The sequence below is a fragment of the Nothobranchius furzeri genome, chromosome 13 (genome assembly GCF_043380555.1).
Source record: "Nothobranchius furzeri strain GRZ-AD chromosome 13, NfurGRZ-RIMD1, whole genome shotgun sequence".
In the NCBI taxonomy this organism is placed as follows: domain Eukaryota; kingdom Metazoa; phylum Chordata; class Actinopteri; order Cyprinodontiformes; family Nothobranchiidae; genus Nothobranchius; species Nothobranchius furzeri.
Window position 1 is genome coordinate 44475622 of NC_091753.1, and position 11560 is coordinate 44487181.

The 11560-nt window shown below is 41.3% G+C and overlaps 1 protein-coding gene and 1 long non-coding RNA gene across 3 annotated transcripts; one reads left to right on the forward strand and one right to left on the reverse strand.

Moving 5' to 3' along the window:
• Positions 1–307: 307 nt before the first annotated feature.
• On the forward strand, positions 308–10310 carry rab30 (RAB30, member RAS oncogene family). The gene is made up of 5 exons (XM_015951308.3): positions 308–448; positions 7493–7591; positions 7667–7750; positions 7835–8018; positions 9828–10310. Exons 2-5 carry the CDS (start codon positions 7499–7501, stop codon positions 10076–10078), a joined length of 612 nt encoding a protein of 203 aa, XP_015806794.1. The 5' UTR covers positions 308–448; positions 7493–7498; the 3' UTR covers positions 10079–10310.
• Positions 4857–6629, reverse strand: LOC139062520 (uncharacterized). 2 transcript variants are annotated; one of them, XR_011516062.1, is made up of 6 exons: positions 6396–6629; positions 5779–5871; positions 5483–5646; positions 5337–5408; positions 5192–5262; positions 4857–5053 (listed from the first exon to the last, which is right to left on the reverse strand). It is a non-coding gene; the product is annotated as an uncharacterized lncRNA (long non-coding RNA). The 2 variants fall into 2 exon arrangements; XR_011516061.1 differs by having other exon boundaries at positions 4902–5096.
• Positions 10311–11560: the final 1250 nt, after the last annotated feature.

Here is an 11560-nt window from a genome sequence, read left to right on the forward strand (position 1 = left end):
AAAACATTCAATTTGCTAGCTAGCTCCTGAGAACAACAAACACAAACAATTACATTAAATAAAACGGTGTTTAGCATCGATTTCAGCTAGCAGCGTACTACACAACAATCACCAAAGACTACGGTTTTGTGTACAGTTTTTTTTATTTAACAACACAACTAAGTGCACATGAAAGAAATGTGAACTATATGCTTTGTCTATGGTGTGTACTGAAGCATAACATAGTGGATTAGCCTTACGTGAGTGAATGACATCATTCAGTGCATTGCCCCCCTCTTCCTCCCTCCTCCTTTTTCAGACGGGCTGCTGCTGCTACTGGGGCTGCCTGCTAGGACGCAACTCACAGCCGGGGAAATAATGCCCTGCCCAGCAGCGGTTTTGCTTATTTGAGGAGGTGACATATGCATACCAAGTAGTTACAAGTCCGGGGATATCCCCGTGTTTTTTGGTAAGTGCAAACTATTTCCCGTCTCGATTCACTGGGCAGACTTTGATTTTTCTCCTCCTCCTCCTCCTGCATCTGCAGAGGCTGCCAAAATGGCTAAACACACGGCAGCTCTGCTAGTAGCCACTGTTGCTAGCTCGAAGAAGGTAAATTATTATTGACAAGAAGTGGAAGACCAAGTCAGAGCAAACAGGAGTTGGAGGCTTTATCTTTTGCTTTATCAAACATTAGGAAGAAAAAAGGGGCGCGATACCGAACGTTTTTATATTCAAGCTAGCTTTAATTAATGCCCCCTGTGGTATCAACAGTTTACAAGGCAGACAGATAATTAGCCTATTTATCTATTGGTAATAATGCCATTTGTTTTACTCCAGTTGCTCCAAAATAATGTTAAGACCTATTTTACAGCCATTGGTTAAAAAAATCTTTCAAACCAATCTATTTATTTACATTTAGGAAAATATTTTAGATGAAACCTAATTTCTCATATGGTCCTTCCTCACATGCAACAGAAAAAAGAAAAACAGTAAGCCAGCAAAGTAGTTGAGAGAACTTAGAAAAACAAATACGTAAATATGAACAAAAAATAAATAAAAATCCAAACCAAAGTAACTTAAATTAGCCTCAGTGGGGTTCAAATGTAATTTTATTTGATCTTTTCTAATATTAATATAATGTTAATCAATGTATTATTCATTCGCAAAATCACTGTTTTACAATTTACATAAGAACATGCACATTTATCATAAAGGAGGGAGGAGGTACAACAATAACCACATTTCTTTTGGACTCAAAGGTGCAATCTGGAGTTTTTCCATCAGATGGCACCATCTGGTGGTTGACAAATGTGTTGCACCGTAAGAGAACGCCTCTTGTTCGTGAACGCTGACCTCTAGCCAGCAAAGAGAGCTAAAATATGTTGTTTAACAATTATTCTTCTCATTCTATGTTGTTTATTTATATGCATGCATATTTTAAAAGCTAGCTTGTCCACGAGAAATGTTGCCAAGTCTGCATCAGTCTAGGTATGTCCTCAAAAACTTGCAGACGTGCTGTGATTGACGTCTGTACGTAAGCAGTTGTTTAAAGCCTAATTTACACTTCTCTGTCTGCATTGGTGCAGAGACATGCAACGCCATTATGTGTCGGCGCAAGGGCTCTCCCGATAGCTTTGCAGAGGATGAAGGAGACACGCACCAATTTTTAACTATCCATTAAAAGTGACAGAGACCGCAAGCTTGTGATTGTTCAGGACACTGCTTCCTGTAAATTCGTCAACAGCACCGCCATTGCTAATAAATAATGTCTGTGGCAACCGCCCTGTCAAAAAATAAAAGATATCTAGTGGTAGACACAGAACAGATTGAAGAACGCCTCACAGGAAAGTCAGAAATTATGAACGTTTATTCTCCCGTGACTGAACGAGTACAAAGATAGGCAGCAAGCTTTTATTCGTGGACGGAAATGACGAGAAATGTGGGTTTAGAGCAGGAGTGGGGAACCCAGGTCCTCGAGGGCCGGTATCCTGCATGTCTTTGCTCGAAAACTTCTGATTCAGTGGTTGATTCACCTGTTCTGCAGCTCATCAAGCTCTGCAGAAGCTTGTTAATCACCTGCTGATTGAAATCAGGTGTGATGATGCAGGGTTGAAACTAAAATATGCTGGATAGCGGCCCTCGACGGACCAGGGTTCCCCACCCCGGTTTAGAGGTACCGATAACATGAATTAGTCCGTATTAAAAAGCCTGAAATGCATTAAAATAATGTAAATACGCTATGGTGGACTGGATATGTGACTGTAATGGTGGTAGGATACCTCAGAATAGCTCTATGCCCTCTGTTGTCCTGACGGGGAATTGCTTCGCAACACTCCCTAGGTGACGGAGAAGTCTGAAGTAAAATGTCTGTCAATGCCTGTGCATCTCTCCTAGGGTTGCAAGTATCACCGTAGTAGTACTGTAAAGATCTCTCCAGTTTCCTGCTCCTCTGCCCTACTGGTTGAAAGTTGAAGTACAACTGTCATAAACAAGACTGCAACAGCTTGCTGTAACTATCGCTAACAACAAGCTAACACTAACAGGATCAAACTAATACTACAAAGAACACCAAGTAAAAAGATTCACACTGTTGAACAAAAAATATTTTACTTACAAACCCAACTGCAACAAAGCTAGGTCACCTTTAGCTTTCCAAAAAAATGTGTAGGCCGCACTAACGGCTCTAGTTTTAGCTCTTTGCTTTGCCTCCAAATACGTCATTCTCTTACTTTTACTCAGTCTCTGCCATGATGACGCCAACAGAAAAAGCTAAATTCTACTTCTTGTGCTTTCTATTGATGACACGCAAGCTTAAAAAGCTAACTGCTAGCGTAACAGCTAACAGCCGTAAAGCAGGTAAGGAGCGTCCCCCAGAACACCTACCTGCTCCACAAAACTTAAGTGTGTTTTTTGGGCCGTGAGAGGGCTTTAGAGTAGCATGACCAGCCAGCCCCTCGCGTCCTTATGGGAAGCGAGCGTCTAGGGACTCTCCTATTCAAATAACCCCACCCCCTGAGAATTCTAACCGAGCCAATCAGCGCTGAGCAGCGTACGACACACACACACACACACACACACACACACACACACACACACACACACACACACACACACACACACACACACACACACACACACACACACACACACACACACAACGCTGAGTTTAAAACATGGTGTCTGAAGCGGAGTTTGCTGTGGCTCTTTCCTCTGTTCTAAATGACTTGGAAATGTCTTTAAAACCACAACAGGAAGAAGCGCTACAAGCCTCTTCTAAAAAACGATGTTTGCGCCTTCGCCAGACGCCATTTTTGACTACAGCTAAAAAAAACGATAGCATCGCGTGATACAGTCGGCATTTCCGCCTTTTTTCTGATTGGTTGTTTTTGAGCTGTCTATTCCCGCCCCTCATGCGCCTCTCTGCTTGTGAGTAACCAGACCAGTTCTCCATGTGTAGAATTAAACAGAGGATGGGTCTAGGGTGCCAGGCTAGCTTCAGAGTTCAGAGTGGTGTCAAATATGAAACTGATGAAGTTTCTCACCCAACAATCGGTGAGAGTGAGATCAATGTTAAAGCTCTAGCTTAAAATATAAAAACCTATTTAGTCTTACTTGATTAAAAAAAAAAAACTATTGTATGAAGAAACTTGAAAATTAAAGCTTCAAAATAATTTTCCTCACAGGGTTTTCAGTTTAAATTGCATTTATATGTAGGGATGTGCATGGCCTAAAATCACTATCATGATATATTGAGGACTTCACCTCGATAACGATAAATGGACGATAACTACAGGTATGCACAGAAACAAAAGTTGTCCACTAGATGGGGCTGTCACATGTATTTTGCTGAGTCACATTTTTACGTGACTCAAGGTGGTGAATCTTCTTAAAGTGCATGTCAAGTGTGCCTCAGAGTCTTACCCCACCCACGTATCAATTTTGAAAACTGCAACATTAGTAGGCGTTGCCTGGAGGACCGAGAGGGCGGAGCCGTGGCAGTGACGAAGAGACGGCTAACTAGACGAAGCTAGCTCCCTTCACTCTGAGCAGTCATTAGAAGTGGAGGACGTTTCTCCCCCTCCTTACCCAGACACTCGAGAAGAAAGGGACCAAGTCTATTTGGAGGAGACAAGCGGACATGAGCCTTATTGTTTTGAGCTTGTGAGTTGCCTGAAATTACTGGAACCGACCCAACAGACCCATCTCTGAACGTAAGTAGCCGTTAGCCATAGCATTGGATTAGCTGCAGGGTTTGTCTCCATGGCCCTAAAAAGCTAGTATTCAGCATGTTTTAGAGATTTATCTGCATCAACACACCTGGTTTTAATCAGCAACAAACAGCTGAGCTGCTTAACAGCTTATCTAACCTGTTAAAGCAGGAAAATCCACTGAAACGTGCTGGATAGCAGCTCTCCAGGAGATCTGGGCTCAAGCTAGTCTGCTGCATAAAGTTATGAAAATATACCATGAGAAAATTATTCTGTAATGTGTTCAGCCCATTAAAACTGCCCTGATTTCATTATTTATTTACTGATACTAGCTGCTCTTGGTTGCAGGTGATCCTCTGGTGTCTGCAGCTGGTCTCCTGCTGATGTCGTCGGGATCAGGAACTTCCAGAAGAATGTGCCTTTTAATGACTCTTTCCCCCTTATTTGTTATATTAATTAAATAAATCTCAATTTATATATTTCCTGTTTTTGTTCATGTCCATAAATACTTAAACATGCTTGAAATTAAAACGAGCTTTTAACAGTGAGGTGCTAGTTTAGTTCATCACAATAGAGCTAGTTAAACATGCGACAATGTGATAATTCAATTAATGTAATTTATAAATATCCATTAAAATATCAAAACTGGAATCTATATGAGATATTTGGCAGCACAAAAAACTTGTCAAACACAATATTTATTATAATAATTGTAGGCAGACAGGAGACAGAGCTGATGGAGGTTCTCAGTCATCGAAGGATGGCTGAAGGCTTTCCAGGAACAGGAGATGTGGTGTTGTCTCTTCTCTCTCTATTCTGCCAGATGAGCTGATAGGTTACAGGTGTGTGAGGACATCCTCATGCTGTCATAACCAGATGACAGGAGTTATCAGGTGATCAGCCAGGCTAATGATGAGATGCAGAAAGAAAACAAATCATGCAGAAAGAAAACAAATCCAGGACAGTGTACAGTAATAAAAATAATATGTGGTGTTGCTTACCTTATGTGCTCTTATAGAGTTATTAACGTGTGCCTGCCTCATGGTGTAGAGTCCATATTTTGCTGAGTGTCCTGCAGTAATGCAGGTTATTAGTTAATTTACTTTTGATAGCAAAAACAAAATATTTAATTTAAAAGTTATTTACCAGGTGAATCAGCTCACACGTCACCACCTGGTGGTGACCACCAAGTGTCACAGGGCCAGAATCAGTAGCCTCCTTCATGATGTAATCACATACTTATTTAATTGTTAATATCTTAAAAATTCAGAAATGTTTTAATTTTTTTTTACCTTGAACAGTTCACTGAGCTTGCACTGTCACTGAGGTGGAAGCTGGAATCAACAGCAGACACCTCACACCGTGGTCTTTTCAGGAGGTGTGGATGCTCTGGGACCTTCTGGAAGATGAATTTCTGTCATGGTCCCTGTGTCACAAGACACTGAGGCTGTGAGCTCTATAAAAACAAAGAAGCAGCACATTTATAAATGTTTAAAAGAGCATAAAATCACTTGTAACAATCTGTAAAACAAATTAAAACTAGAAGGTAATAAAATGTTTACATAGAAGATTATTAAAAATAATTCACCTTTGCTACGGGTAACACCACGTCAGCCTGGACAAGTGCATTCTTGCAGATTACTAAATCAGTCTGACAGCCAGTGTCTTGGGTAGATTTAGCCTGAAAAAAAATAGAAGCACATTGATGTTTATAAAGTCAGATAAAATACAAAAGAAACTGTCCCATATAGGCGCTTTATAACATTCCTAGTGTGTGATGTTATTATAAAGTAAAAGTCAGTCACATATGATGTGGAGACCCTGAAATGCGACCTCCTCAACAGAATTCCTCACGGAACCGGGTCACGCTGTGCTAGATTTCACGCTGTAATGCTGTCTGTCAACTAGTGCTGCGTCAGTTTAGAGTCACTGTTGCTGAATTACCGACTGACACAAAAACAACCCGAATTTTCTGAGCCTGACAGTCATGTGGACCGTTTTGTCGGCCAGGGCTTCGAGATATGTTCCGATTCGCCGCTGATTCTAACCTTACATCCCGTTCCACATTTTGTGAACTTGACAAAATAGCCCGAAGGCAGTGCAGACTGATATTAGCTAAATGGAGTGAACCACGTCTCTCAAACTTTGCATTTAGGTAGGAAATTGTCTTTAGAAGATGTTAAAACTTTTATTTAGCTTACTCACCTCAGACTGTAGCCCGTCATGGTGGGGGAGCAGAGTCGGTGGGCTGCATCTAAATCGCGGAAGAGCCACGGTGGGCACAGCCTCCCTCTTGGAACGGAGACGTGCAGAATCGCGGGTAAAATGCTGGTTGCAAACTACAGCACCAGGCGGGAGCTGAATCTTTTCCAGACACGCAACCACTGGCGCCTAATTTCTAAGTCCAGCGGAAAGGAGTGCAACCCGACAGAGCTCCGCAACCATACTACACTACACCATCTCACCATGCTAACACGATATGGAGCACTAAACCCGAACTACTTTCCTAATTACACTAACAGCCAAACAGTAACTAAACTACAATATCCAACAGCCAAGCTAACACTAAATAAGTATGTATAACACTAAAAGCTATGCTAAAGACTAGGATATGCTAATGCTATATGCTAATGCTGAACTACGGCTAGCCTCCTACACTCTCATGCAAATCCAACTCCCAACTCGCCACAAGGCGTGGCCGAGACTCCCGATGCTTTTATAACGTTGACACAGAGCTGCTACGTAGTACTCTACTGGATTACGTAGTATCTTACTCTTTAGCCATTGGCTAAAATTTATTCAAAATGAGTCAAATTCTATGTTTTAAGCTGAAGGTGGAGCTATACTGTGGTATTTAGGCAGAATTTTTAATTTTTTAAGAAAATGCACCAAAATGCTAAAATAATGAATACACACATTTAAAACACTATTAGACACTCATTTATACAGTTCATCAGCAAAAAAAAGTTAATTTAGACGTTACTTGCTCTTTAAGGGGACACGAACCTTGCCAACCTACATACACCTTTTCATTTTTTTATTATCAAATTTATTAACATGGGGATAATTATCCCGATAAGAGTCAGACATTTCGATAACGATACATTTTCGATTTATTGCCCAGCCCTATTTATATGCATAGGTTTAGGATTTCCTTTCCATCCACACAGAAAGCTAGTCGTATCTCTCAGTTTCGGCAGAAGTGATCGAGTCATGAGGACGCTGCCCTTTGTGTTTCACAGCAGCTCTGCGCCTCGGCCATCACTCCACTTATCGGTTTCTGTGTAAACATTTCTCCACAGATTAGGATGAGCATGGAAGATTATGACTACTTGTTCAAAATAGTTCTCATAGGAAATGCTGGAGTCGGGAAAACATGTCTCGTCCGGCGCTTCACTCAGGTCGGTGCTTTACTACTCTGCTACATAAACATAGAAAAGGGAGTGTTTATTTCAGCTTTCTCTGTTAAATTTCAGGGCCTTTTCCCACCTGGACAAGGGGCTACTATTGGAGTAGATTTCATGATCAAAACTGTGGAAATCAAAGGGGAGAAGGTCAAGGTAAGTTAGAGTCATCATGATGTCTTAAAAGTGTTTGTATTCATGGTCGGAGCGGTAGTTTCACGTGTACTGTTGTTTTTCTAGTTGCAGATTTGGGACACAGCTGGCCAGGAGAGATTTCGCTCCATTACTCAGAGTTATTACCGTAGTGCCAATGCCCTCATTCTCACGTACGACATTACCTGTGAGGACTCCTTCAGGTGCCTTCCAGAGTGGCTGAGGGAGATTGAGCAGTATGCCAACAACCAAGTTGTGACTATATTAGTCGGTAAGAAAACATGGCGTTCTTCTTTCTCGGTGATTAATAGGTCTTTTGTCGGAAATGCTTGAAATTTATATGAGTGGTGTTCCGATCGATTGGCCATGGACTGATTTTAATGAAAAAGTATGTGATTGGCATATTCTGATCAATTTCTTTCAGTAGGTCCTACTGGGCAGCCGGTGTGTGCAGCGAAGCATCCACCTCCCCACTTTGTTTGCACTGTGGAGGTGTCCGGTTACATATCATAAACAAACGTTTACACCGTCTTTGAGAGTGATGCAAAGTTTGCATCAAAACATGCAACAAAAAATACTGCGTGGGGGAAGTTTTCAAGGCCCACTGTAAAGACAGGGAAACCCCTGGAGCTGCAACAGTCAGATAGCTGTGAACACGTCTACATCCACCCACAATTGTCTGTACAGGCATGAAGTATTCGAGTCCCATTTAAAGTGACGCAAAACCCTTTCTCCGTCCTACTGGTTGAAAGTGTATTTACAACTGTCATAAACAACCGTGCTGCAGCCTACCCAACAACGAGCTAACACTAACAGGAGCCAAGTCTTACTAAATAAGCCACGAAATAAAAAGATCCACACTGTTGGACAAAAAATATTACTTACAAGTCCAGCAGCAACAAAGCCAGGGCACCACCCGTCCATGATTTAGTAGTCTCCTACAGCTCCATCACGTGAGTGAAGACCATGCTGATGTTTACTCCGGTTTTAGCTCTTTGCTTCACCTCCAAAGACATTAGTGTCAATCACGGTGCTTTTTTCTCTTTGTTGTTTTGGTTTGCTGTTGGCCAGTGGCGGTGCCAGGGGGCGCTAGGGGGCGCTATAGCTATCCCTGGATTAGTCATTGCACCCCCAAGTAAATATTAGATTTTTTTTTACAATTAAATTTTAATTTAACGTGTGGATGTGATCATATTTAACATACAAAACAAAAATAATCAGTAAATTATCATATAGATATTAAAAACTTAAACCAAAACAGGAAATTGATGTTAGCCTTTGACCTCATTTTCCACCTGCGAACGAGTGAAAGGTAGAGCTAGTGGTAAAATGGATCGGTTTTTGTTGCCCAAATTTCCACGGGTTCAGTCAGAAACGAACGAATCTTTGGAAGTGGTCTCAGACCCACAAAAACCTACGGATCTGGATGAAGAGTCAACCCTCAACCGCCGCAGCAGTCGAGGGTTTTGCCGCTGGAAATGCTAACACTAACGTTAGCTAACCTCGCAACATCATAGAAGGTTTTCTGTGTGGCTGTTTGTGTTCATGATTTCATGGAAAAGTCAGCGATTAGTCATATGTTTATGATGTATATTAATGATTGTTTCAGGTGCTGTTGAGGTTTTGTGCACGCATGTGTATCTGCTAGTGTTGAAGGTGTTTTGGAGAACAATAGGTACGCATGACCACTTCCTTCATAGCACCCTCAATAAAAAGACTAGCTCCTTCATAGCATCTGCAGAAAAAAATTTCTGGAGCTGCCACTGCTGTTGGCTGACATATGCCTTTTTGGGGGTGCGCTCATGACGTAGCACGTCCTTCTAGAGCGAGACTTTGTGTGACGAGCAGTCCTGGCTAGAGCCGAAAAACTCAGTGTGGTCTGGGCTACACACACACACACACACACACACACACACACACACACACACACACACACACACACACACACACACACACACACACACACACACACACACACCTCAATTCCAATGTGTTTCATTACACAATTTCCAGTCAGACTGTCTGAGTGAGTCACTGCGATATCAAACTGATAAAATAATTAATTTTGCATTTTTTTTAGGAAATAAAATTGATTTGGCAGACAAGAGAGAAGTTCTCAGGCAGAGGGCTGAAGACTTCGCTCAGACTCAGAGCATGCTGTATCTGGAGACGTCGGCCAAAGAGTCCGACAACGTTGAGAAGCTTTTCCTCGACCTGGCGTGTGAACTCATTCGAGAGGCCAAACAGAACAAGTTGGATAACAATGACACTGCCCCAATGCCCGGCGAGGGTAAAACCATCAGTTATTTGAACTGCTGCAGTCTCAATTAAAGGAAGCTCAGCGGCCAGACTGTGCTAACACAGCAGCCATTGACTGTAGAACGTAGATAGCTGAGCCCCAATGCCTCCGTCTCACTAAGATGGCGTGAAGCCAACACTCCGTTTGGGAAATTCTAGTCTCATGCCTCTTTTAAGCTTTACAAGGGAGCTAGGTAATTTTGTTTAAAAACAACCTGTCGCCACACTTTTTTTTTCAGGGACAGAAATTAGCTGTCTGATACTTTCTGGGACTTTGTGTTTATAAATGGTAAAAGGGCAGGATTTTCCTGTTTGGGCTTCAAAAGTCATCCTATATCAGTATTCACCAGCAGTATTATGAAGGCAAAAAACAGCTCTGCCAGGTATTTTGTTATAAATCCCTCCCACCTGACATCTTTCATTGTTACTTACCATGTTTACATTACTCTACATTTATGAGATTACCAAGTTGGATCAAAATGCAAAAAAAGGCTTTGAAATTGTATCGTCGGTTCAGATGCACATTAATGCTCCCTGTACCATATTTTCCAGACTATAAGTCGCACCAGCCATTAAATGTAGTATAATGAAGAAGAAAAAAACATACATAAGTTGCATTTTGGGGAGAAATTTTATTATTTTTCTTAACAAATTCTGAGACCAAGCATTTCACATTGCAAGACGAGTACCAGTAACAATAACAGAATAAACAACCAGCTGTTGCATCAGCGGTATGCGCAGCAGCTCGCCACGGTCTCCAGCAGAGAATGGCGGTGTTTCAAACCCTCCCAGTGGGACAGAGAGCTCATTCCTGGGTCGGAGCCGGCCCGCAGCAGCGCGGTATAGCCTACATAATTTGGTATACAAGTCGCAGGACCAGCCAGACTTTAAAAAAAAAGTGTGACTTATAGTCCGGAAAATACAGTAATTTCTTCTGCTCTGAGAATCACATTCAGTGTTTTTGGCTTTTGTCCTTTCTGAATCACGTTTGCACCTCTCATTATTATTACATACTGTGAAACGTTGTTTCCTAAACAAACTTTTTTTTACTTGCAGCTAGCGTGTGTTTTTATGTCGACTAACAAAAACAGAAATGCATAAAATCGACTATTGTGTGAGGCATTTATTTTTTAGTATTCTGGCAGGGCTTGTGATAGTTCATGTAATTTGATGCTGTTGGACATTTCTATTAAAACAACTTATACGTAGTTTATTCAACTTTAATTTTTTTTGATTGTCAGCTGTTTTATTTTTATCCGTACATGTACTCCTGCATTTGTTGCAGCTGCCTAGTCACAAAGTTGTTTGAAGGAATTTGTCCATAGCTCTCTATAACTTGTTGTTTCATATGCTTTCGAAAAAAGATTATTTTAATGCTCAGCATGGTAGTTTTGTCTGAAATGATGTTTCATTTATTTGCCATAACTGCAATCAGCTGTATTGCACAATGCCATATACTGCACACTTTTATGTTTTATTTGTAACATTTTAGTGTTTTGTTGTACAGATTTAGTA

What these genes read in the sequence shown, in the direction of transcription:
- rab30 (XM_015951308.3), top strand. Translation starts at nt 7,499, where the DNA reads ATGAGCATGGAAGATTATGACTACTTGTTCAAAATAGTTCTCATAGGA. An exon ending in TCGTCCGGCGCTTCACTCAG is followed by an intron (nt 7,592 to 7,666) that starts GTCGGTGCTTTA and finishes GTTAAATTTCAG; the next exon opens with GGCCTTTTCCCACCTGGACA. An exon ending in AGTTGTGACTATATTAGTCG is followed by an intron (nt 8,019 to 9,827) that starts GTAAGAAAACAT and finishes CATTTTTTTTAG; the next exon opens with GAAATAAAATTGATTTGGCA.